The following is a 26,727-nucleotide window of genomic DNA, read 5'->3' on the forward strand; positions in this document are numbered from 1 at the left end:
CAGGAAATCACATTGAATCTCAATGATCTCAAGGAGTATGAAGCAGCCAGGCAGGAGAGAGCTGCTGCTCGTCAAGCTCAGAATGTAAGAAATTCTACAAAAATTCAATTTTTTAATAAATATTAACAAAAACATCCCTTTTGCAGGCTTCATCCGCATCCACCGGAACTCCTGGACAACCCTCAACATCCGGTGCCTCAACAAAGGCTCCACAGAAGACAAAGCTACAAGAAATTCACGAACGCATTGGATTATAAGAGAATCAATAAATAATTTTTTTTGCCATTCCCTGAAACATTTAATTTTCTCTTTGCAATTTCCCGAGGCAGCTGTGTGGAAAGTAATTTTCGCGATAAGAGAAAATGCACAACCGAAACGCCCACACGCACCCAAAGTTGCGCACTTTTCATTCACAAAATCTTTTCCCGCGCTTTTCTCCTGCACTTTTTCTTGTGACGCACACACGGGGATTTTTTTTGTGGCCACAGTGTGGCTCAGATGCGATATAGAAAATTGAATGAATCTTCACATTAGGGATGGTGAAGTGTAAAATTGGATTTGGGGATAGATTGCTCCTCCGCAGGACAGATTCATCGGCAGCTGGATATAAAAGGAGCACCAGAGTCCACCAAGAGTATCAGTCTCAAGTTTTCTGTGCTGCTGTAATAGTGAAAATTTGCTCTTTCTCAGTTTCTAAAAAGAAGTCAGAAGAAAAATTCAAAGTTCTTGTAAAACTTGTAAAATATTATAAAAGTGAAGTGAATAAAAAGTTAGAATAACCTGTAAGAAAATATTTATTGACTTCAGAAAAGTTTTAAAGCAATTTTTGGTGGTTTTTTGGGCTTCGTATTCTCTTAAAATTCTTCCCTTTTGACGACAGATGTCAGTATTTATTGTAGTTTCAATGAAAGGACGCCAATGATTTTGCAATATTGCGCCATATTGATTTTTTCTCAAGTGTTTCAGAGTTTTTTTTTTGTTTTTCTTCATTTAGTTAATTATTTTTATCGCTTTTAAGTTTATTTTAGCATAAATAAGACAAAAATATATCTGAAATAATTACATGAGTTACAGTGCTGTTTTTGAACAAATTTTTGAAGCTTTTATAGGCCTTTAACCCTTTGAAGACCATTGTACACATTAAGTGTTCAACTGACTAATCTTAGAGACATTTTTATGCGACAAATTCATTAAAGTCAGAAAAATATTTTAAAAATTGCGAAAATAAATCATTCTTTGTGATTTAAAACAAAAATAATTCTTTTTTTTTTCTTGTAAAATAATTCATCATTTTCAGGTTTATTTTCCATATTTTATCAAGTTCCTCTTCCATTTTCTTCAAGCTCTCCGAAATCCGTTACAAAATATTTGAAGAGAATAAGTGAATTTCAAAGGAAACAGCACAGAGCAAAAAACATCCCGCCCACATAAGATGGTATCAACCACCCGAATCTTTAAGGCTTTGGTCGCAATTGTGGTGCTTCTTCAGGTAACTTGTGCTTTTGGGTTCCTCGATACGCGCCACTGTGGCGCTGGAGATTCCTCCTGTGCCCTCCGTCGGGATTTACGGCGTATTGACGATCGTCGCTTTGAGAATCGACGTGTAACTGAGCGCAAAGTTGAGGAAAGACGCTTAGACGATCGACGTGTTGAAGATCAACGTTTGGAGGAACGAAGGATCGCAGATCGTCGTGCAGAGGAACAACGAGTAGCTGATCGACGTGCAGAGGAACGACGAGTAGCTGATCGACGTGCAGGGGAACGACGAGTAGCTGATCGACGTGCAGAGGAACGACGAGTAGCTGATCGACGTGCAGAGGAACGACGAGTAACTGATCGCAGGGCTGAAGAACGATTAGCTGATCGACGTATTGAAGATCGAGTAGCTGATCGTAGATCTGAGGAACAAAGATTGTCTGATCGGCGCACAGAAGAACGACAAGATCGCAGGCAAGAAGATCGCAGACTTATCAACAGGAGGTCTATTGATCGCGCAGAACAACGAGAAGACCGTAGAGTTGAAGATCGCCAAGACATCCGTCGAGATAGCCGCACTGCTGAAGATCGTCGAGATTTTGCTCGCCGAGAAGTGGAAGATCGCCGAGAGTCACGACTTAGGGCTACACCAGAGAGGCGTTTTGAGCGAGAAGCTCGCACCACCAGCAGGACTGAAAGCCGCCGTGGAGAAATCCCACAGAGGCGCGAAGTTGACTTCCTGCGACGCAACATTGATGCCGTGCGACGTGTGCGGTCAGACGGAGAAAGACGCCGAGAAACCGATTTGGTGGACAGCCGCATCCGGGATGTAGAATTCAGGCGTGTGGAGCGTCTTGATCGGCGCGAAAGTCGTCAAGAACGTGAGGATCGCCGAGAACGTGAGGATCGCAGGGAGCGCGAGGATCGCTTGGAACGTTTTGAGCGCCGAGAAATGCGATCTGTTCCTGAATTATCCAAACCAACAGCAGCACTTAACCAACAGATCCTCTGGCCAGCTGTACAGACCCTCCTAATTGCAATGATCCTCATTCGTACCCTAAAGTCCCAAGATGAAGTTACCAAGTCCAAATTCGCTCAGATCCTGGATAAAATTCCTGGATTTGCTGCTAAAGTCAAAATGGCATAAATTGCCATTTACACGAGAAAACTCCCCTTGACCAAGATCTGATCACCAACATGCAAAGAGATCACAAATAAGACGAACCCCTGCTAACGAAAAAGTGAATTCCTTTAAAATCTACTTAATAATCCCAAAATAAATGTTTGTAGAATATTCGGTGTAGCTCTGAAAGTAAAAACAAAATGTTATCAAATCACAAATTTTATGCAAATCTTCAACCTGGAGGTGGATGTAAATAAAAGTTTAAAAATCAAAGAGATTCTGCGTCCCTTCGATGGAGCCCATCAGCCATACCGTCGAATCTACTCAGAATAAAATATATTTTTCTGCTCTCTAAACTCCATCAAATATTATGTAATACAAATTAAACAAAATATTATTGAGTGTCTAAATAAAACAAAGCTATAAAGGAAAATTCTATGTAAAATAATCATGTTGCTGGTGTATAATAAAAGATATTTATTGTACAATTTCAATCATTTATTTCTTTTATTTCTCCATTTTTTTTTCCAAAAACTCAAAACTCTAAAAAAAAATTAATTTCAAAAGAAATTTTTCAACACTTTTTCTATTAAAAACTCCAAAATTTCTGGCAGTAAATCACAAAAAAAAATATAAATGCTTCAGTTAAAATCAGTTAAGATTTTGTGCATATCAAAAAAAAATCCACATAGAACGTTTTTATTTTTTAAATTTATCAACTGGTTTATAGGACTATTAGAAAAATATTGGTGAGTATTTTTTACTAAAGTTTTATAGATTTTATTCTTCCTCTAGAGAAAAAAAATTAATTGGGTTTTCTTTTTAAATTTTCTTCATCTAATGCACTTTCTAGTATTTTTCCTAAAAATCTAGATTTTTTTTGGTTTTTATAACATTCTGAGAGAAAAATAATTATCTATCAGAAATTGCTTAATGTGGCAAGATAAGTTTATTTTCATTTTATTTCTTTAATTTTTTAAAGAAAATCTGTAAGTCCAAAGATATTTAAAATTGGCATTTTTTTTTTTTAATAGGAATCTCAATTTTTCATAAAGTTTGAGAAATTTTGAAGTATTGCAACGGATTATAGATTCAAAAATGTCTTTACCTTTTGAGAAAACATGAAAACGTAAACGTTTTTGTTTTTTGTTCTTTAAATTATATATTTTTTAAAAATTTATCTTTGGAAATAACAGCAATTCCTTTTATTTTATAACGGATCAAATTTCATAAATAAATGTTTTCTGTTTAAATAAAAGAAATGAAAAGAATCTATGAAATAAAATTTTAAAAATATTTGATATAAAAACCTTTAAAAAAGAATTTTTCAATATGAAAATAAAATAAAAATAATAAATGATATTTACTTTAAAAACTTCCTGTTTATTGATGATTTTATTTAAAAAATGTATCAGAAATATTTTTATTATTCTTTGTTTGTTCCCTATAATTAATACTGTTCGGTTATTATTTTAGATTCAATTGATTTAATGCTTAAAATTATCTCTTTTCCCCAGAAAACATTCACTGAAAATTGATCCGTATTTTTAGGATATTTCTTTATGAGTATTTTAAGCAAGTTATAATCTTTCTACATCTAAATATAAGAAGAGATCTATAAATAATGTGATAAAGTGGAAGAAATTCTAAGCTCTACAGGAGATAATCTTTCATTTTCTCTCATTCTATCTACTGCACAACTAAACACACCTTTTTTGCAGCTAAATCGGGGGATAGTTTTCCATTTTTAGCAGCAAATTCACAATCTTTTGGGAAATTAGAAAGAAAATTTTGAGAGAGAATTTTCATTATCAACTCTAAAACCCAATTATTGTCAATTTTCCTTCTTTTCTCCACTTCTCTACTCTCTATTTAAATCAAAATTTAGGGAAATTCGTATTAAAAAAAAACTATTTTTTTGTTGTTTGTTTGAAGGAAAATCAATATTATGTGCTTTGAGCCAATATTTGGACGAATAAATCTTTCTTTATCACACAATTTTCTTTCTTCGAGAACAAAGGACGGTTCTACACCATTTTTTAGAGACATCTAATCACACTACTCGCACTTTTTTCTTGTTGCTTAAAAATCACAGAATAAATAAAATTCTAAATGCGTGCAGGAAGCATTTTTCTTTTAAATAAATTAACTAATAGTAATACCATAATAATAAGGGGCGGGTCATTGAGTGCTAAAATATCGTATTTTAACATTCTGAAGAAGGAAATGTTTTTGCTAAAATAACAGATCTGTTAGGATATCGAGAGAATTATTTATCAAGAAATTGAAATATTATAAAAAGTTTGGTTTTCTTGGTCAAAGAAATTAAAAAACTATAATCAGTTTCGGTTTCTAAGTCCAGGGTCTTAAAAACTAGAAATTCTTTCAGTTTCTAGGTCCAGAAATTTGAAAAATAGTATCAGTTTCAGTTTCTAGAGGCCCAGAAACTTGAAAACCAAAAGCAGCTTTGTTACTTTCGAAAACTAACGACAGAAAATTTCTCAATCCCAGGAATTCGGTAAATAAAATTAGCTTCGATTTCTCAGTCCCAGGAACTTGAAAACTAAAATCAGCTTCGAATTCTCAGTCCCTGGAACTTGGAGACTAGAATCAATTTCCATTTCTAGGTCAACGAACTTGAAAATTAGGAAGTTTCGGTTCCATTATCTTGGAATTTCAAAACTTTAAACAGTTTTGGTTCCTAGGTCCAGGAATTTCAGGGTTAGGCCCAGTTTCAATTAATTAGTTCAAAGTATGAAAGTCAAATAGAATAAAAAAAACATTGCATAAAGAGTTTTTTTGAATTTCTATAAAAAAAAACTGTGTCAGAGCTCCAAAAGTTTTGACTGGTTTTCTTCTCTTTTCTGACGTATTGATTTTGTTATTAGAGGCTTCCGGTGTTCGTCAGAGGAAAAGAAACGGGAATTTTTCTCTGACGAACACCGAAAGCCTCTAACAACAGTTCTGACTAGTTCCAATCATACTACAGTAAAAGTCCACATCAACGAACAATCGGTTGATCCGATTGCTCGTTGATGTGGACTTGTACTGAAATTTTCAAATCAAAACAAAAATCTATTATTTCAAAAATCCTCCAATATAATTAGGAAATCTAGCAATGAAGTTTCGATAAAATCACAGATTTCGAACAAGAACTTCAAGGCTCTGAATCCAAGAGAAACCTTAGTGAAAAACAGAGTTTAAAATTGTCAAAGTCAAAATTCCCGGAGTGAATGAAACATTCAGCACTCAAAGACCCTAAAATTTTGTTCAACTCACTTGAATTCTTCAAGAATCTCTTATTTCGAAGGGGTTTTTTGGGGAAACTTTGTCGAACTGAGGCATTTTATCTGTAAAAATTCTTGAGACATTCGCAACGAGGAATTGGTCTTCAATTCTCACCAACATGGTGATGATGGCACCGTGAGCAATCGGCACCCAGAGAATCCTCAAGGAGTTGCCCATTGACGAGGCGTCCCTTGCTGAGGGCCTCCACGAGCATATGAAGCCTCTGCTCTCGCTCCATGTGCCTCCTCTCGAGCGATGCCACCTGCGGAGGGGGGGTTGGGGCGTTAGGAGATGAGCCCCCCAAAAAAAGGGCCCATCTCATCATCAATAAACTCATGGAACAACATAATCCCCCGAACGAGATGAATGTCAAAGCGAAAATGTGCTATGAGTGATTCTGGACTTTTCCCGCCAATTCACAAACACGTGCGACTCTTTTGATGAATTGCGTGCGACTTTTTGGTAAATATTTCTCAAGCGTTTTGTATTTTGCATCTAAAGAAGGGAGAGGCGCAGAGTGTTAGTAAAGGGAGAATAGAGATGAAAGAGTGTTAGAACTTTCAGAGGAAAGAAAAAAAATTATTAACAAAAAGCTCACAAAGTGATGAACAAAAAAATCATTGCAACTAAAGATGAAACTTTGGAAATGTGTTGAAAAAACATAAAGCACAAAATAAAAGCTTCTCCAGCAAAGAAATCCAGATAAAAATCACAAATAAGTGGGAAAGCGTGATGGCAAAAACTCATACCTTGGCTTTTAAGGCATAATAATCAACAGGAACCCGTCGACGCTTTTGCATGGCAAAAGCCTCATCCCTCTCCTTGAGACGTTGCTGAAGGATATTGACGGTCTCATGGCAGGAAGCCAACTCCTTCTCATGGGCCGCCTGCAGTGTTCGAAGCTGTAAAATTTTAACAGAAAAATCAATAAAAATCTCATTCTCCCTCTATAAAAAATCCTTTCTTACATCCTGAAGACGTTTATCGTGGAGGGATTTGTAGTCAAATTCGAGAAGTTTTATTTTATTTTGCGCCTCCTTGAGACTCGATGCATCCACACCGTTGTGCCCTTCGACCTCTAACGTCTTCTTAGCTGCTGTTTTTGTAGACAACGCGGCGGATGCTGAAGAGGAATATCAAGAGATGATTAGCATTAAATCATCTGACATGGAGATGCAGTAAAAACAAGGAGAAAATCGAAGGTATTAGAAAAGCAGAGTTGTTCGAATCTAGATGAGATTTTTTGGCGCCAAATATTTCAATAGAATGAAAGAAATTATAAAAATTATGATAAAACACTTAAAAAGTTACGAATAGTCGGAGCAAATCTTAGTAATTAAATAATAAATCGTTCCAGTTCTTTTCATATTAAAATATCTATTCAAATACCAACAATACTACAAATACCGAAAATATTGCGAATACCCCCCAATCTTTTGAATATTAGGGGAGGACGGGGTAATTTGGTCACTTTGGGGGTTTTTGAGATATATCAAGCAAGTGTGGTAGTACGAAGAAAAACAAATAGCCCTATTTTGTAGGAAATTTTCCGGCCTACAACTTTCCCATATAACACTTTTCTCTATCTCGATGAGAAATGGGTGAATTTTCCATTTTCCTGGACCCTTAGCTTAGTGGCCAAATTACCCCGAGCACGGGTGGTAATTTGGACACTTTGGCGCACAAATTGTTAAATATGAAAATTTTTGGACAACAAATTTTTATTTTTTTGATTATTTTATTGGTAGATAGGATATTTATCTAAGATTCGTTTCCAATAATTTGCCAGATAAAAATATTTAACAGAGCCTCAAACTTTATCATTTTCTGAACCATAAACGAGCATGAACTCAAAAAGGCCATTTTTCAAATTATCCTAAATTTCTTTTTTTAGATAAAATTTTTTATCCTTCTTTGCTTATAATCTGTAAGAAAACATTAAAAGGCACAACCACAATAAATAACTTAAATGTGCGTCGGAAAATGTGCCGGAAAAACTCAAGTGGCCAAATTACCCCACTCCAATTTTCCGGATAAAACCATTTCCACAGGAAAATCTGTTTGTGATATCGGAAAATGGATGTCACTATCGTGTTTAAGAGGGATCAATGACCCTTAATGGCTTAAAAGTTAATTTTTAAGTATTAAAATTTTTTCGAAAATGACGAATTCCCAAAATGCCAAAAGCACTTGAAAAAGTGAAAAAATGATTTTTCTTAAACAAAAGAAAATCCAATGATCAGATTTTCCCCAAACTTGGTACGATTGAATATTTCTATGGGGAGTATAAACCGTAGAGAAATGGATTTTCTAGCATTTACCATACTTGAGATATTGCCATAAATGACTTTGCCAAAGTGGCCAAATTACCCCGTCTTCCCCTACGTTAGAAATAAATTTTTAATATCGACACTTTCTTATAAAAAATTATAAAAAGAAAAATTCAAAATAAAATAAAATATTTTGTAAATACCTTAAGTACCGCAAATCCTTTAAATATCGATGTGGGAATCTTTCTACAATACATTTTTACATAAAAATTTCAAAAAACATTTTAAAACACTTAAAATTTGAATTATTTTAATTTGATACTCTAATTCACTTAAAAGTTTATAACAAAACTTCCAATACTTCAAGTCCTTCAAATCCTTCTTTTTTCTTCTATATTATTTGTAAGAGGGATTTATTTGTAAGAAAATTATTTTTTCAAATCCCTTAAGTTCTTTAAAAACTCTTATCAGTCTAACACATATTTACAATAAAAATCAAATCCATTCAGGAGACTTACAAAATCTATACTTACCTTTAAGTTTGTTTTCAATTCTTTGCAATTATTCGCAAAATATTGTTCAAAATAAAAATTACAAAAATTAATACAAAATTCACACACTTTCAGCTTGTTGAACATAAAACAAATTAAATTAAATCAACTATTTTAAATTTTACAAAGAGCACCACAAGTGAAAACCATAACACGGAATTAATCATGATTTTCTCATCTTTGGGTCATACAAAATACAAGACAACAAAATCATATTGTAATAAAAAATCTCGGCCAAGGTCGAATTGGCTTTCTTTTTCTTCCGCTGTCTCATGTTAATTTATCATCATCTTGACACCAAGCAACTCTACTTTTGGGGGGAAGATGAAACAACAACAAAAAAGTCTCTCATAACTTACATTCCCTTTCTTTCTGTTGTGTCTTCCGAATTGTCTTTTTGCACTCATCCAGCTCTCTCGTGAGTCTCTGCAGGGCTTTCTCCTTGATCGCCAAGTCAACGCGCATCCCACGAATTGTAGCCATGAGGTGCGAATCATTGCCATGATTTATTTGTGATTCAGAGTAGGAATTAACAATCTTCCCCGATGCCTTCTTCGGTGTGGCTGATTGCTTCCCGGTGGTGGTGGCTTTCTGATCCGTCTGAGTGGCTGCGGAGATCTTCTCCACCGTCACATCACGCTCCGGAAGCTCATCCGTTTGCGTGAAGGTACTGGAGAAGACTGTACTGTTCCTTTCACGAATTATCGTACTCTGTGCCTCAATCTTCTGCGTGAGTTTCGTATTAATTTCCTGCAGACTGAGAACCTGCGTCTCAAGATCAGCAATGTGAGTTTCATACTTCGATTGAACCGTACTGAACTTGGCTTGAACATTCGCGAGGATTTTCTGTGCTTTGGCATCTTGCTGCTTTGCATCTGCTTCGAGTTGGGCGATTCTCTGTTCGAGTATTCGCCTCGTGGACGCTTCTTCTTTGGCATTGCCAACACCCTTTGATGCTACAATGAGAGCTGACACGGAATCCGGATGCTTCCGCATGAGTATCCTCTCCATCTCCTTGCACTGCCGCTGAAGATCGAGAATTATCTTTGAATCACGATCTGTTTGCTCCTGAAGTTTCTTCTTCTCCGCACGCGCTTCCTCTAATTCAGTTTGCAGAACTTTCTGAACTTCCTGCACTTCAGCACGATCCCCTCGAGCTGCCTGAACCTCACTCCGGAGGATTGTGATGCATTCCGTGAGATGCTGCACCTCCAATTTCAGGCGATCAGTTTCCTCCTGCATTGAGGACTGAGATTCACGGAGGGAACGATGATGAGCCGTCACCGTGTCATGCTGAAGACGCAGGCTCTGGAATCTCTCCTGCGTGTCCTTCAGTTTCTCCTGCAGCGAAGAAATTTCATCCTCAAGCGCCCTTCTCTCGTGCAATGGCCAGCTGTCTTCATTAATTGGCGTGAGGCTCATCGGTGGTGAAGGTGTGGTAAACTTATCAAGGAACTGCGTGTCAGTCCCAATACATTTGTCACGGGAATTTTCCATCACCTCCTCCACAAGCTTCAACAGCACCGCTGGTGGTTGTGCCGGTGAACTCTCCTGGTTCTTCACCTGTACCGAAATAGCAATCTCATCGAAAACAATGTCATCACCACCAGACTTCTCCACCTTCTCCGTGTTGCTGCCAACTCGTGTGCGCTGCAAAAGAAATCATCCCAAAAGATGACGAGGAGGCAACCATTTGTTCTTGGTCTTTTTTTTTTTTGTTGTTGAAGAATTTCAAATGAGACATTTCAATGCTAAAAAATGTTTAATTAAAATATTGTCACCATAGGTATTCACCGTTATAATGCTCTTCTTTTTCTTCCACCTCTTCCCCATTATCTTGCGCCCGAACAGGTTTCCCGCCGCCATGCTATCGCCCCGGCAGAGCATAACTGCCACTATCCAGGAAAATAATCCGGCACTCCTCATAATTTCCCCAACTTTATTATTGACCCCTGTGCTTCCCAACCGCTTCACATATCCACAGGGGAGCTGCTGCCATTCACCACGCTCTTTCCTCCCGAATCAACAGCAAGAGAGGTTGCTAACCTGCCCACCCATCTCTCCTCCCCATAATACGGGGCCTCACAGCCCACCAGCAAATAGCGTACATTATACTTCTTTTTCATGCCACAACCACCCGAAAGAATCCACACGTCTCGCCTAAAAGCGCGCGCAATTCTTTCCTCCACAAACAGTTCATGGTCCTACAGTATGATCCGCGTAATATTTGCATAATCGTTACTTTTAACTCTTTTCACGGGAAAATTGTGTTTTTTTTTGTGACCAGGAAGCGACGGGAAAAAAACATTTTCCTGCATTTGACACTAAATCTGGCATAAAAATGCATAAAGTCCTTTTTATTTTCATTAAAAAACACATTTTCCTGCATTTGACATCTGGCATAAAAATGCATAAAATCCTTTTTATTTTCATCACATTTTCCTGCATTTGACATCTGGTATAAAAATACATAAAGTCCTTTTTAGCGTTTTCACTCGGCTTCCGCTCGGCTCTCGCTCGGCTCTCGTTCGGCTCTGGCACAGAGTGTACTCAATTTTTGTTGGATTTTATTTCTATTTTTATGCTGTCCTGTTAGTATAAGTGCAAATGGCTGACAAAATCGTAGCCGGCTAGGATTTTTTCCATTTTTCTGGCCAAAATCGTAGCCGGCTACGATTTTGTCAGCCATTTGCACTTATACTAACAGGACAGCATAAAAATAGAAATAAAATCCAACAAAAATTGAGTACACTCTGTGCCAGAGCCGAACGAGAGCCGAGCGAGAGCCGAGCGGAAGCCGAGTGAAAACGCTAAAAAGGACTTTATGTATTTTTATACCAGATGTCAAATGCAGGAAAATGTGATGAAAATAAAAAGGATTTTATGCATTTTTATGCCAGATGTCAAATGCAGGAAAATGTGTTTTTTAATGAAAATAAAAAGGACTTTATGCATTTTTATGCCAGATTTAGTGTCAAATGCAGGAAAATGTTTTTTTTAATGAAAATAAAAATGACTTTATGCATTTTTATGCCATATTTAGTGTCAAATGCAGGAAAATGTGTTTTTTAATGAAAATAAAAAGGACTTTATGCATTTTTATGCCAGATTTAGTACCAAATGCAGGAAAATGTTTTTTTTCCCGTCGCTTCCTGGTCACAAAAAAAAACACAATTTTCCCGTGAAAAGACTATTAACCCTTTTAAGTTCGCGATTAATCTAGCGAGTTGATGGAACTAAAAATATTTTTTAAGGGTTCCTCTTAACTCAAATAATACATTTTTCGCAAAAAATCCAAACTAAAAAATTTTCAATTTTTCGTCCTTGGGGATGTCCTTTTTTGGTCACAAAATGATCAGAGATTATGAAGACATAGTCTTGTACTAATTTGGACTTAATATTTAAAAAAATAACTATACAAAATGAAACATTTTCAAAATCAAGCCTTTGGGGTCAGCGTATGACCCAATAGACCTTCACAGGTTAAAAAAAAAAGATTTTTTTTAAATAAAAAGACGACTGAATTCAATAAAAGAAGAATTTTGAGAAACTTTTGATCTAAACGATAATACTTGTGAAGAATTGAATGTTTTTAGACAATTTTGAAGTCAGATCCTAAAACCCCTGATTTCTTTTATTTACACGCAGAGTTATTTTTGAATATATTTTGTGAATTATCTTTCTTGTAACACTAAAGTTTACCCACTTCTTACAGAGAAAATTCTTAATCCTAGAAAACTGTCGGATCAGACGCGAATTTGAAGAGTATCAAAATGCAAATAAGAAAATCGTAAAAAAATTTCCCATTTTTCATTGAGACAATTTAGAAAAAGCCAGAGATTTGCCCAAAAATGAGTAAAATGACGTCATCAGTTATTTTTGTATTTTTTTCTCTCTAAAAAAACTTCTTAAAATCGTTTTGAAAGATATTTGACAGAATAATTGGCGTTTTTGACAGAAGTTGTTTTAACAATGGCTACCAATGCGCTGATAAAAAGGGACAGAAGTCACAATTAAATATTGACGTCATTCTTTGCATTTTTAGAAAACTTTTTTAGCGGAAAATAAGAAATTTATTTGATGATCATTATTCTTCTTTTGATTTCAAACAAGATTCCGCGTTTTCAGTTTATTTTATTATTTGAAAACAATCAACTGCTCGTAATTTCTCGGTATGCACCTGTAAATTTGCCAATAGCACATAAATTGCAGAAAATGATTTTCTTTTGAAAACCAATATTCTCTCTACCTAACCACAGTGAATTATTGCAGTTTCCTCAGGCTTTTATACAAAACAAAAAATAAAGAATCCCAATATTGTAAAACGTGGTGAGGAAGTGAAAAATATCCACGAAAAAATCAACAATTTAGCAAAATTGTGTGGAGCGGAAAAAAAATGTTATTCCAATCATGTCTTTTAGACTTTTCTCTCACACATAAAAATGCCAAATAGAAATTTCAAGTGCTGTTTTTTTTCGTAAAAATTAAACTCCAATGAACTTGACATCAATCTGGGAAAAAGAAGTTGACTTTTGAGTATTTTTTAAATAAGTTCACATTGAACTTGAAAGAGAGAGAAGACGGTAGTAAATCACTGAAATAAACGATGGGAATACAGTTGAATTTCTTCTCATTTTCACGGGAAGAAAAAGAGTTTGCTTTTTGAATGAGAAGGTAATTTGTGAAGAATCTCTTTGGGACAATTTGCAATTTCACACGCATTCACGCGTCAATGTCTCACAAATAATGTACGAATGATTAGATATATTGCAACAATTATGTATATGCAAGCAATTTCCCAAAGGAAAGTGAAAAGAAGCAACTTCGTGTTTTGCGAGATAAAATGCTCAATTGTTGAGGTATTCACATTTCTGCAATTTTAACGAATTTTTTAGCATCACTGCGGCAGTTTTTCCAAAAGTGCAGAAAACCCGCAAAAACCTCATCTTCGTGCCATCTTTCTCCTTTCCTTTCTTCCATGTTTTTGCAGAAAAGGAATAAATTGATTCTTGATATGTTGCTTCTTCGCTTTTTTTTTTAACCATCTTCATCCATGAGTCTGCCCCCACTTTTTGGACCCCAACAGCGCTTCATCTGTGACCGCACGCGCGCACGTTATAAAATGTCATCGCAACCGCCGAGTCCCGATCATTTCCCACCTTAGTGTTGAGCAGTGAAGATCATCAAGAAAGTGCGCGTGATCGTTGTTTTTTTACCACTTCTTTTTTTTTTCTTAAAGAAAAAATGTTGCCATTGATCTTGTCCGCAGAGGGTCGTGCGGTAAAAGTGAATGTGATCGTGTTGATTTGCATCGTGATCGCGGTCAACGCACCACTTTCTTCTGTAGCCACACCAACAACACCCAGTGCAGACATAGTGATAAGCCCACAGCCATTTGAGAATAGCACCGAACCGGAATTATTGGATAATCCACGTGAAGATGAAAGTGATGCCACTGATCATCCAGTGAAGTACACGGGAGCCCAGCTGTGGCGGATCTCGTATGATGATCAAGTTCGCAAAAATGCCGTGGCTGATCTTCAGCATAAATTCAGTAAATTAAGAGAAAACTTTTCAATTACTCTCACTCTTTGCCTCTTTTTTTTTCTTCTTCTCCTCTTTACCACGCTAATATGAGCACCCAAAAAAACAAGCGTAAAAAGACTGTTGAAGATCACAACTGAAAAGATGATCACATTGTTCTGTTTTTTTCCTTCTGGTAGAAGATGTTGCAATGTGGAATCTCAATGGGACGTCTGTGGATATGTTTCTGAAGAAGCCCGTGATTGCTGATGCGAGAAAATTGCTTGAGAATGCCAAAGTGCCCTTTGATGTGATCATTGATGATCTTCAGCATGCAATCGACACGGAGAATCCACCCCCAGAAGTTATTGAGCAACTTCAGAATCGAAAAGGTACGAAAATCAATCGCCAAAATGTGTTAAAACCATATTAAATTTTAATTTAAGTGCACCTTTTAATGAAATTTCTGTGAAAATTTGGTTATTAAAAAAAAGTTTTTGGAGTGTGAAGAACTTTTGAAGCATTCTTCAGTGCGTAAGAAAGACACATCCGTTCTTTTTTGTTTAATAAAAGTGATGATTACTTTCTTAAAGTTGTAAAGTATAAATAGTTTCAAAATATTTAATTGCAAGAGTTCCGTTGGAAATCATTCAAATCCTTGAAGTTCAATTGCAGTGTTTTCAAGTCCCGTAAATACTTTTTTAAATCTTTTTACTCGTTAGTTAAACATAATTTCCACAATCCTTAAAATATTTTTCCAATCTTTTTTTTTTTAAATTAATTCTTAAAATCTCATAAATATTTTAATAAATATATGCAAATATGTATTGTAATTCTAACGAAAAAATACTTCAGATTCTCTTCTAAATCCCACAAATCCTAAAACTTTTCTAAAAGTCTGAAAAATCTATTTTTATTTTTTTCTAAATCCCACAAGTCTTTCAAATTTTCAAATCCTATATTTTTTTAAATAAATCCTGAAATTCCATAAAATTCATAAAATCCCGCAAATATTGTAGTTCAAATGCCAAATACTTAGAATTCTCTTCTAAACACCTTAATTCCTTCCTTTTGTAAATCAATTCGTAGAATTTCAATAATTTTTCCGGTTATAAATCCAGCAAATCCCAAGAATGTTTAATAGATTCTCATTGATATCAAAAGTCAAATCAAATAGGTACCGAAAATGAGTTCAAACATCTCAAATCCTTTTCATAAATTCCTCAAATCCCTAAAACTTTCAAATAACTTCTCAATTCCATTCATAACTCCTTCGAATCCCATAAAATTATATAAAAATCAATTCTTAAATCATAAAAATGCGCAAAAATGTTGATAAATTTTCTGATTTAGCTTCATTTATTTACAAAACTTCACACTTCGGCATATTTTGTATCCAATAAAAGTCATTGAGTGTGTAATTAAGTAGTAAAATCTAAGACAAAATACTACAAATTCCTAATTTATCGATGTTCACACACCATTCATCAACCTTTGTCGACAAAAGCGTGAAAATGAAAGATGATCCGGCGACCTCTATAAGTTTATTTTCCATCGCAACATTTTCTGCATTTCATAGAGCTCGGGAATCCTCCCCTATATATGAGTGAGGAACTATAAAGCCCCCAGCCCTTTCTCGCACCATAAAAGAAGTGTTTTATCAATAAAATGCACCACATAAAAATGATTAATGCCCGAAGGGTTCGGTAACTCCCTAAAAAAGAGTCACCCCCTATGCTCAACTCTCCTTCGCATATCCAACACATAACTTTTCAATAAACGCCCAAAGAAAAAAAAAAGTTTTCTTCTCCACCTCAAACTTCCCAAAAGAAGCGCACCCCTTTTTTTAGGGGGCTTCACACTTGACTGCCTTCGCTCCTTTGCATTCCGCACCTTTAATTTTTCCTCCCACCTGAATATGTGGTGCGTCTTGCAAGTCAATAAAATAATTCCTTCGAGTGTTTGTTTCAATTCACAGCAGGAGGGTTTTATCACCTTCTCCCAAATTATATTCTCTCGCAGCAGGAATGAAAGTCATGTAAATACCGCACATTTATGACTCAATTACAACACTGAGAGTGTCTCTGGAATTAGCATAATTCAACGGATGACTTTCCCACCCATTTTTTGGGCGGGAGGGGAAATTCCCCATCAAGAATGTTGGAGGAATGTGGCAATTAGAATTTATCAAAAAAAAAATTCATGGAAAAGGTTCGTGACATGCAGAAATAAAGATAAAAATCACTTTGATTTATATTTATGAAGAATTTTGAGAAAGAAAGTGCTCATAAAAACATAAAAATTAATTAATTCAAAGAATTGGAGGATTGCAGAGAATTGAGTTGTAAATTGCAATCTTTATTGAAGAACTTTTTGAATGTTTTGAATATTCAATTAAGTGGATAAAGTTTGTTTAGAAATAAGAAAATTTTGCGGGGGAATAACTAAAGCAATCTATTCAAGGAGATAATTTAATCTTTTTTGTTTTAATTTTGAAGACATTAGAAATGACATCTTTTTGTGAACATTTCACATTTATGGATGACGTTTGATTTTTTTATAATTGACATTTCTTTTCTAACGTTTGACATTAACTGACAAAATTTAATCATTTCTTTCAAACATTTAACGATCATTGTAGATGTTTTATTTTCGTTTTTAATGTTTGATGTTTTAAAAACTAGATGTTGCTTTTATTTATGACAATTCATGTTTAACGTCTGACGTTTCTTTTCTAACCATGGACGTTTTTTCCTAATTTCACGTTTTTCCAATATTTGAGATTCGTTTTAACGTTTGATAATTTTTAAAAAATAAAAATTGCAGTACTTTCTAATGACATTTCCTTTCTAATATTTGACATATTCTTAATGTTTGACGTTTCTTTTCTAACCTTTGACGTTAATTTCAACGTCTAACACTTTCATTTACGTATTTTACGTTTCTTTTATATATTTTCTATGATTTCTGAAACCACAAATAAGAAGTGTAAAATTAAAAAATGTCAATAAAATAAAGTCAAATAAGAAAACATTAAAATATAAAATCTAAATTATGTACAAGAATGCATCACAATAATACAAAATTTCACAATATTATTCTAACAGAACTTCCTACGTTATACTATTAGTTAATTTTTTTTAATAAAATTGCCTGAAAATTGAGCACAAGGTTTTTAAGACTCATTTGAAGCAAAATAATTAAAAACAAATTAAAATATTCCAAAAATAATGAAAAAAAAACTTTCTCGGTGACTTCACGTGAAATCAAATCAGTAGCAATTAAATACGATTTCCCAAGAAAGCAAACAAACTCTCAATGATGAATAATTTAGCATCAACCTCCCACAAAATTCCTTTAAGATGACAAAAATCCATCATCATTGTCCCCAACTACGAAAGGTCGTGGCAAAATGCAGAAAATGTCGCGCGCTAATCTCTCTTTATGCTCATTTTCACTCTTCTCGATTTTTTTTCTTTCATTTTCATTTATCATGATATTTCTTTTTTACAAGTTAATTTCTTTGTGTATTTTTTTCTCTTAGCACTTTTTAGCACGTCTGCCCCTCTGGCTCTTTATCTCTTTTTGTTTCTTCCATGACCACACTGTCTCTGATCTTGCCTCTCTGTGCCCTCCTTCTTGCTTCCATTTCAAAAGTCAGAAATGTGAATTTCTGGCGACGCTCAAGCGCTGTCCCGATTGCTAATCACAGATCACTTAGCTATCGACGCCTCCGGGGGGCCTTCCTTGGCTACAACTCCCTCGATCCACCCATGGAATTGTGGCCGGACGCTAAATGGGGTAAATTCTCTTCTCTTTCAGCCCAAACACTGGGAAGGATTAACTTTTCCCGCGCAATATTAACTTTTTTTTTAAAGGAAATTCTAACGAATGTTTGTTTGAATTTTAAGGCCACCGAATGACATGGAGTGCCTACCATAGACTGTCGGACATCCACGGGTACCTTGAGTACCTGGCCAATACTTATCCAGAACTCTGCAGTGTCCAGTCGATTGGAAATTCAATCGAAGGACGTCCCCTGCTGGTGCTAAGAATCTCAAATGGTGGAATAAACAACAAGGCCGTTTGGATCGATGGTGGGATTCATGCCAGAGAATGGATTTCTCCCGCCACAGTGACCTACATCATTGACCAGCTGGTGGAGAACCGAGAGGATCAGCCACAGTATGTGAAGGAAATTGATTGGTACATCCTTCCTGTGGCTAATCCCGATGGCTACGAGTACACGCATCTGGTGGACAGACTGTGGCGCAAAAACAGACGTCCATCGGTTAACGGGAGATGCCACGGAGTGGATCTGAATAGGAACTTTGGGTACCACTGGGGTGAGCAGGGAGCTTCCAGGCAGCCTTGTGCTGAAACTTTTGCCGGAATGTCGGCATTTTCTGAGCCCGAATCTCTGGCTCAGAAGCAATTCTTCGAGAGAAGTGGAGCCAATTTCCAGGGCTACCTCAGCTTCCACAGCTACGGGCAGTACATCCTCTACCCATGGGGCTATGATCGTTTTGTCCCACCAGATCACAAGGAACTCGAAAGGGTCGGCCGAGAGGCTGCTGCCCTCATGAAACAATCTGGAGGAGCAACATATTCTGTCGGCCCATCCGGAAGTCTTCTCTACCCAGCTTCCGGAGGTTCCGATGACTGGGGTAAGGGTAGCCTGGGCATTAAGTACTGCTATACAATTGAATTGAGAGATTCAGGACGCAGTGGCTTTATCTTGCCCGCCAATCAGATCATCGTCACCAGCAAGGAGGCGCAAATCTTCACGTACAAAGTCGCCGAGACAATTACTCGCGGTTGAGGAGCGATAGCCAGCGAGATTCCCAATTCCCTTTCAATACTTTACAAAACACCCCCCTCCCACGTGAGAGAAAATAAAAAAAAATAATAAAGGACTTACCACATCTTCCGCTTCTTTTTCTTCCTCTTCCTCCACTTCCGGTGCATCTGAGTGATCCCTCGGTGTATCTGACCTTCCGGACAGAGATTGACTCGTGAGGTGCATGAGCATTTCAGCTTCCTTGAGAATCTCCTCGACACTCCGTTCATCCGAATTGTCTGACAGACGATTTATCTCCTCGAAAATACTCTCAATGTCCTCCAAATTCCGCTCTGTCTGCCCATCGAGGTAATCACCACTACCGATGGTTCGTGATATCGGAGGCAGAGTAACTTTTGCTGCAGAAACCGTCCTTCCTGCGTCTCGATGGAAGAAGTCTGAACAAAAACAAGGAAATTGAACATTGGGGCGGGTTTGTTTTGATTTGCATTTTTCACTCACCTCTCGACTCCTCCCGGGCATCTTTCAGGGTTATCTGCTCCAGCAACTCCTCCAGACACTCAAGACGCTTCTCTCTGATTTCTCCAGATCCTTTGCTGGACACACAAGCACTTGCCATTTCGCAATCACAAACTTTTACGCATTTTTCAACGCAAAGCAAAAAATTGACAAGACTGGATGTCAAAAAACGACGTCTAAGCCGAGTAAAGCCGAACAATACGAACAAAGCCGAACATAAAAAAAATGTTTCATTGAAGGATGTTTCAAAGCGATTCCAATGAAACTTACATTTTGGCGGGAAAATGGCGTAGATTTTGGCGTCCTTTTTTTTATCTGTTTATTTGATTTGAATCAACAATAATTAAAATGAATGTAAAGTCTTTTTCAGTTTATTTTAATCCTAATTTTAGTCATTCAAAGCCTTCAAAACTTTGTATTTCGTAAGAAGATACAACACAATTCTCGTTATAAAAATTTTAGATTTAATTTCTAGAAAAATTCTAATTCAAAATATATTTAATGTAACTAAAATTAGCTCAACAGCTCAATTAATAAAGAAAACTAACAAACCTTTTGAAGTTGTTTGAATGGATAATTGCTGGAAAATTCTTCAATTCCAAGAATTCTCTTCAGATTCATCCCCTGCGCGGCTCGTGTATTACGTATATCTTTCCACGTCTAAATTGACACGCGATTGCGGACATTGCATTACGTGATCCTTTTGACAAGATACATAGCACAGAAAAATGCACACATTTTCAATTATATAACATTGTCTTTATTTGCTGCAATAACATTTAATTTCACGCTACATTTTTCATCACTATTCAACTATTTAATGGTATTTATGGTATTTGATTTTGCTTTCAAAGTATGAAAATGCATCAATATCTCAAGCAGAGATGCGAATTTTGTCTTAAAAGCGCAAACATCCCAATATGAGAAAAATGTGAGATGTTGTATAGCATAAAATCTCATTGAGTTTCAGTTGGAAAATTTTTCTGCTTGAAAAAAGTTTGAGACTTTTGAAGAGTCCTGTTTTACACTAATGAGGTTTTAAAAAGTTTCACTATCTTGCAAAATTCATTGTGCACTTTTTGAACAATTTTATGGAAATATTTTCATCAGTTGTGTGTTTTTTTTATAAATGCAAAAAATAAGAAGTTTCCCTTCTACAAGAAGCATTTAAAGAAAAAAGCCGCCATTTTGTAATTTTCTTGCTTTAAATCTCTGCAAAGAAAATTACAAAATTGTTGCTTTTTTCGTGGTTAAATTAAAAAAAGATTTTTTCTTGAAGTTTTTTTTTCTTTACAATACATTGGTAATCCAGTAAAGTTTTTTCTAATCATCTAATCTCGACTTAAGTTTAGGAACCCACGTACTCTGTGTGGTGCACTTCAGGAGTGAAGTGCACAGAACATCTAATAAACTTATAAATTTAAAACATTTATTTAAATATATCGTTGATCCTCTTCTCCACAGCATCTTCCCTGCTGGGTATCGTCTCGTTGGCAGAAAAAAAGAGGCCCCAAACGATATTAAATCACAATAGTGATCACATTTTATTTTGAAAATCTATATCAGCAATCTTAATGTATACTGTCTTTTATGCTCCACCTCTTCCCACTAACAACACATAAATCTCACTTTCAAGCATTTTCTCAATTAAAATATCTCACTCTCATTTACAAACCATCTGTGAGCATAAACAAGTGCGAGATTTTTTTTCTTTAACATTCTGCACCATTTCTCTCCCCATCTACAGCGAATAAAATCTAAAAAATGGAGGTAAAAAGAGATTGTGAATCATTTTCATTTCCTACAAAATGACACATGAGGTGGTGTTTCCTTTGGATTTGGTGGCATTTGCTTCCTCTTTGGCAAGGGTTTCCTTCAATTTGGCCAGCAGAATCTGCTTCTGTAGACGATTTATAACTATTCGGTAAGCACCTGCAAAATAAATACAAAATCATCCATCATTTCATGGTGAAAATATTTACACGATCGAAGCTCACTCAAGATATCTTTCTATGATTTGATAAATATTTATAACACTGCAGATAAATAAATTAGTTTCTGTCTAAATTTGAGTTTTAATCATTGTAATAGAAAGTAGAGGTTTTCATTGAGAAAAGTTTGCAAAAAAAAATTTACGTATTTTTGAAATAAAAGTATTTGCTGCATACAGCTTATGCTTTAATGCTCGTTATCGCTTTTTTGACAGATGTGTTTTGGAAAGGTTGAGGCTAAATTTCACTTCAATTTCCAATGATAACAACGCATTGTGCTTTTAGTAAAAGTTTAGCTTTAGTAATAATAAGGAAAATTTGATCCTTTGAGCCGAAATACTAAACATTGCTATAAAAAAGCGCCCTAGATTCCTTACCTATAACATCGCTCCTTGGTCCACTTGATATGGAATGGCAAAGCATCTCCGATGAGATACCCAGCTTCTCTAGAATACGTCTTGTTTCAATTTCCAGCGGATGTAGGTGGGTGAGGTCGTACGTAAAGGAGGGCTTCATGATGTACTCACCCTCCTCTTCCTCGTGCGACGGTGTATGCTGAATGTCAACCGCTGATTTGGATTCCATGAGAATATGCTTCTTGTCATTTAGCACCTCATTGTTGCTCATGATCTCAATGCAACTGCCGCGTTTGAACATCTTCCCCGACTCACGACGTTCAGTTTCCATTGGTCCAATTTTCTTCTTGGAGTTGGCACCAAAAAACGATCTTCTGTGCTGCACTGAATTTGCATGCTCACTTTCAGCTTCATCGCGCGTAATCACATCCAATGGGAAGAGGAAGTTATCTTCGAGGACACTATTGCCACGGCGTGTGTTGCATGCGATGGGAGCAAAGGAACGAGAATCAAGTTGAGCGAGATCTTTTGTGGAACGTGAAGAGCGGATATTACGAGCCTTAATGCGCCAGAAGCCAGATTTTTTACGATTTATCTCATTTGGGGGTTTTGGGGGATTATTTAACCACTGGCACTGGATCATTTGTTCGATTGTAGGACGCCTAGATGGCACATGAACTAGAATTCGCTCTAGAATGTAAAAGATGATCATTTGTGGAGATTTTAACTTTCAAAACATTTCTAGGGCACTTACGCATAAGACGAATTAATGGAAGAGTTAGGTGACCAGGAAGAAGGTAATCTCCTTTGAGGACAGCAGCTCTTAGAGCCGGAACAGTGGGTGCCCTGAAAGGCATATTCCCGATGATCATAAAGTACAGCAACACCCCAAGTGCCCACACATCCACAGGCTTCCCCACATAGTCGTCATCACTGAACAATTCAGGAGCAGCATAGGGTGGACTTCCACAGAATGTGCGACATGGTTCTGGCAAAAAAAATAAATAAAAACAAGAGGTGCTCATTAAGAATGTATTGGAGTGCATTCGGAAAGTTGGGGGAACTTTTAACAAAGTTCTCGTGGAAAAACAACAAAATAACAGAAAAATGAATAATTTCATGAATGGAAAGTTTCTCTGCCACTCTCAACTAAGGAAAATAGTTGAGGGTCATTGTGAAAGTTAAGGAGTTTTTTTTTCTCGGAAAACAAAGAGCTAGAAAATCTCGGAAAGCATTTTAAAATCTCAATGTTTTCCTACTTATTTTTTAGTCTCAGGGATTTTCCATTCTTTTTCATATTCTTCGTTCTTTTTTTTTTGCTCTAATTATCCCATTAATATTCATTTGGTGTTCGTGCGCATTTAACTTTTTTTCCCCTACATTGAGAGGTTTCCTTAAGAGGTGGACATCGTGGAAAATCCATCTAAAAGTAGACTGTGGAATTTTCCCGCGAAATTTCCACAATGATGAAAAGCTCAATGGGGTGTACTCAAAATAATTATTTACCATTTGATAATTGTGTGCTGAATCCAAAATCCGCCAGTTTGACTTTATCCTCATTGACTAGAAGCACATTTTCCGCTTTGATATCCCTGTGGACGAATCCCAAATTGTGCTGAAATGATTTTGTGAGCAGCAAGTTAGTTTTACGGGGGGTTGGGTCATTTGCATAGATACACAAATTACCATATGACGGACAGCGGAGAGAAGTTGTCGGAATAATTTGCATGCTTGCTGTTCCTGAATTGGCCCCTCGTTGATTAGGCGATGATACAATTCGCCACCTGATATGAATTCTGTCACCAGGTGAACACGATTCAGTGTCTCCACAACTTCGAATAGTCTGGAAAGTTGGGAAAATTTCATTTTCAGTTTCATCCTCACAAATCCACAAAGGGACATCCTCCCTGTACTGGGCACCGCCCTGGGGAATGCCGTGTAAAGGAGGAGTTTTCCAGGAAAATCCTCTCCAAGAGCACGTTTTCGGGAAGTTCAGAAATGCTCCAAAGAATACAAGCTCTGCTCTTTTAGTAATTAAATTAAGAGAGATTCTGCATTTATGAACAGTTTATGTAATTCTGTGAGTTTAAATTTAATTTTCAAAATGAAATTTTAAAAAGTTTATGAACAAAAAAATTCTCAAACTTTATGAATTCATTTAAAAGCATTAAAATTCAAACTTAATAAAATGTTTAAAAAATATATAAAATATGCAAAATATAAATTTTTCGTCAGGCGGTTGAGAGGACTACAGGTGTACTCCGAATCCATTGCATTTATAATATCCCAAAAATCCACCCCAAATCATAAAATTCTAACATTTGAAAGCTTTTTTGATTTTTTTTGGAAGCTAAAGCCTCGTTGTCTGTTTTATATCTCGTTTATTTTGACCTATCACAATTTTTTTTTTGTGTCAGGTACATTAAAACAATTTTTTTTAAAATATTTTAGGTGGCTTATCGCAAAACTATGAGTATTAAAATTTAAAGTTATTAAACTTTCATATTAATATCATTAAAAGTTAATTACGCCCCAATCTCCCCTAATTTTATATTATTAAATATTCTCCCCCTAAATATGCATAATTATGGATTATTTTATCTGGGAAACTTTCAGCTTATATTGCAGGAATATTAAATTAATAATTAATCCAATTAAATGATAATAAAACATCATTATTTTTTATTAAATCTTTTTCACAACCGCAAATCCCTGAGAATGTCCTTTTGTGGTGATGGAAATGTTGAAGGATAATGGAGATAATCACGACATATTTTTTAATAATTGGGAATTTGCGTTTCATTGTTTTATGATTTGTTTTTAAAAAAAAATATTTCGGAAATCTTTGGCTCAGAGGTGTAGTCAGGAATCTATTCAGAGGGGTAGTTTTTTTTTCAAACAGGTAGGTATTTACTTTTTAAGACTAACTGATAATTAAACTAATTCAAATATATAATGTTTCTTTTTTAAGTTTGGCGTTCATTTTCTAACGCTTGACATTTTTAAAATCTGACGATTTTTTTCGAACATTTGACGTCTCTGTTCTGACATTCATTTTATAAAACTTCACGATTATTTCCTAACACTTGACATTTCTTTGCTAAACGTCAAACGTATAATTTGGCGTTTTTATTCCCACTTGACATTCTTCTTTAACGTTTGATATTACATTTGCTAAAGGTTGACGTTTCATGAATATTTCTAAAAGTCATAGCGCTGAAAAGGTTAACAATTAGTCACTTTTGTGATATTATTAGTTTCCTATAATAATTCATGTTTTAATTAATGTAAAAAATAATACAAAGCTCATAATCCAGCATGTCATAATACTGAAATTAAATTCATTTATTTTTAATTATTATCGACCCCCCAAAAATGAATGCATTGTTCGTGTTCTTCAATTTCAGCATCATTACGGATTGATAATTAAGAAGAATCATGTTGGAGCGCTCTCAGGAAAATAATCACTTTTCATTAAATCCGATGTTTTCAACGACAAATGAGTGATAGCAATGCTCGAGCCTTCAGTTGAAAATTATATCCCGGAAAACCTTGAAAGAATAATTTATTCATAATCCCAAATTAAATTTTAAAGCAATAAAAAGCAGCATTTGCAGCATTTTCATTTATTAAATGCCTCCTGGGGGACACAACAATAACATTGGGTCTGCAGGTTCATGGGATTTTCCGTGACATTTTTTTACAACTCATACCCTCCCAAAAAAAGAGGAAAAAAAACCCTCGAATGATATTTCCGTTCTCACACCTGCTCGCGCCTCCCCCACCCCCGTGGGGAGTACAAATGGAAAATGATTTGACCAAACACGAGATTAATGGGTACAAGATGTATAAGAAGTTTAGAATTGATTTGTAAACGGAACGAGAATAATTGTTTGGATTTGTGCCAGGGATGCAGTGAGTGTGCTGAATTGGCTCTAATTTCCACATCTTGCCATCGTAGGAATTTGCCTCTTGAATATTTCACGATGCAGCATCACGATGTCATCCATTCTTCTCACTTGGTCAAATACAATAAACCAAAACACTTCAGAAATATTTTTCCCTCGAGATGGGATGACTTTGTGCTGCTGCATGGAAGGTCAAGGAGGAAGAAAAAATAAATTTTTGCCAGCTTCTGTGGCATTTAAAGTGACTCTTGAGACTTATTCGGTGTGTGCCCTTTCGTGTTCTTTGGCACAATTTTATGCTTCCGGGATATTGAGGGGATTATAGCGAGAGAAACACCCCCTTTTGGAAGGAAAATGGGCGGGAAAAGAGGGATCATCAATTTATTGTGTCATTCTGCATGAGAGATTTTTTTCTTCATTCCAAATTAATAATTTAATGGAGCTCTCAAGCTTAGGTCCTTGGCCAAATGGAAGGGAAATATTTTTATGTATTCCTCCTATAGACAATGACGCGGAACAATGTATCCCCTACCAGCTTTACAGTCATGACATTTTGCATTGTGTGACCTACATCCCCAAATGGCTATGCTCTTGGCATTGGGGAGGATTTTTTCGGGAGTACATATGCCCCCCCACATTGCATGATTCGATGGCACGAAAATCACTAAAACTATCATTCAACACGATTATGGAATAAAAGATTCATAATATTTGTGGTTTTGGTTTCCATTCAACAAAAGATACATTAAATATTTTCCTCCTTTTTTTTCATTCGCTCTGAATCGATAATGTGAACAATATGTGGATTCAGTGGCATTTAGGGCATTTATGTTGAGAATTTGTTATTGTTTATTGGAAAATATTTATATTGGGAAAAACAAGCAAGGAAAATTTTGTCGATGACATTGTAAAAAAAAGATC

General features: G+C 35.8%; 5 protein-coding genes across 9 annotated transcripts in view; 3 read left to right on the forward strand and 2 right to left on the reverse strand.

Moving 5' to 3' along the window:
* LOC129790857 (uncharacterized) overlaps positions 1-26,727 on the forward strand; it is a 679,906-nt gene that overhangs the window by 224,621 nt on the left and 428,558 nt on the right. The window lies entirely within an intron of this gene.
* Positions 319-19,712, reverse strand: LOC129790847 (centrosomal protein of 162 kDa). 3 transcript variants are annotated; one of them, XM_055828638.1, is made up of 6 exons: positions 19,534-19,712; positions 19,153-19,469; positions 9,068-10,358; positions 6,856-7,010; positions 6,637-6,789; positions 319-693 (listed from the first exon to the last, which is right to left on the reverse strand). In XM_055828638.1, the coding sequence occupies exons 1-6, from the start codon at positions 19,649-19,651 to the stop codon at positions 526-528; spliced, it is 2,202 nt and encodes a 733-aa protein (XP_055684613.1). In that variant the 5' UTR covers positions 19,652-19,712; the 3' UTR covers positions 319-525. The 3 variants fall into 3 exon arrangements, with proteins under 3 accessions (XP_055684613.1, XP_055684614.1, XP_055684615.1); XM_055828639.1 differs by lacking the exon at positions 319-693 and adding an exon at positions 3,283-6,149 and having other exon boundaries at positions 19,534-19,711; XM_055828640.1 differs by lacking the exon at positions 319-693 and adding an exon at positions 6,161-6,382 and having other exon boundaries at positions 19,534-19,711.
* LOC129790894 (trichohyalin-like) lies at positions 627-3,093 on the forward strand. The gene is made up of 2 exons (XM_055828728.1): positions 627-782; positions 1,344-3,093. The coding sequence occupies exon 2, from the start codon at positions 1,433-1,435 to the stop codon at positions 2,621-2,623; it is 1,191 nt and encodes a 396-aa protein (XP_055684703.1). The 5' UTR covers positions 627-782; positions 1,344-1,432; the 3' UTR covers positions 2,624-3,093.
* On the forward strand, positions 12,964-19,158 carry LOC129790867 (carboxypeptidase B-like). Of its 2 annotated transcripts, XM_055828675.1 has the most exons (4): positions 13,858-14,262; positions 14,432-14,623; positions 17,889-18,032; positions 18,143-19,158. In XM_055828675.1, exons 1-4 carry the CDS (start codon positions 13,953-13,955, stop codon positions 19,051-19,053), a joined length of 1,557 nt encoding a protein of 518 aa, XP_055684650.1. In that variant the 5' UTR covers positions 13,858-13,952; the 3' UTR covers positions 19,054-19,158. The 2 variants fall into 2 exon arrangements, with proteins under 2 accessions (XP_055684651.1, XP_055684650.1); XM_055828676.1 differs by lacking the exon at positions 17,889-18,032 and having other exon boundaries at positions 12,964-14,262.
* LOC129790878 (serine/threonine-protein kinase NIM1) overlaps positions 20,289-26,727 on the reverse strand; it is a 29,942-nt gene continuing 23,503 nt past the window's right edge. For both annotated transcript variants that reach the window (XM_055828700.1, XM_055828701.1), the window contains exons 5-9: positions 23,585-23,741; positions 23,405-23,513; positions 22,653-22,886; positions 21,920-22,588; positions 20,289-21,483 (exon numbers count right to left, since the gene is read on the reverse strand). In XM_055828700.1, the coding sequence (XP_055684675.1) occupies positions 21,353-21,483; positions 21,920-22,588; positions 22,653-22,886; positions 23,405-23,513; positions 23,585-23,741 (1,300 nt within the window). In that variant the 3' untranslated portion in view covers positions 20,289-21,352. The remainder of the gene's footprint in view (positions 21,484-21,919; positions 22,589-22,652; positions 22,887-23,404; positions 23,514-23,584; positions 23,742-26,727) is intronic.

The sequence above is a fragment of the Lutzomyia longipalpis genome, chromosome 2 (assembly GCF_024334085.1).
Source record: "Lutzomyia longipalpis isolate SR_M1_2022 chromosome 2, ASM2433408v1".
NCBI classification, from domain to species: Eukaryota; Metazoa; Arthropoda; class Insecta; order Diptera; family Psychodidae; genus Lutzomyia; species Lutzomyia longipalpis.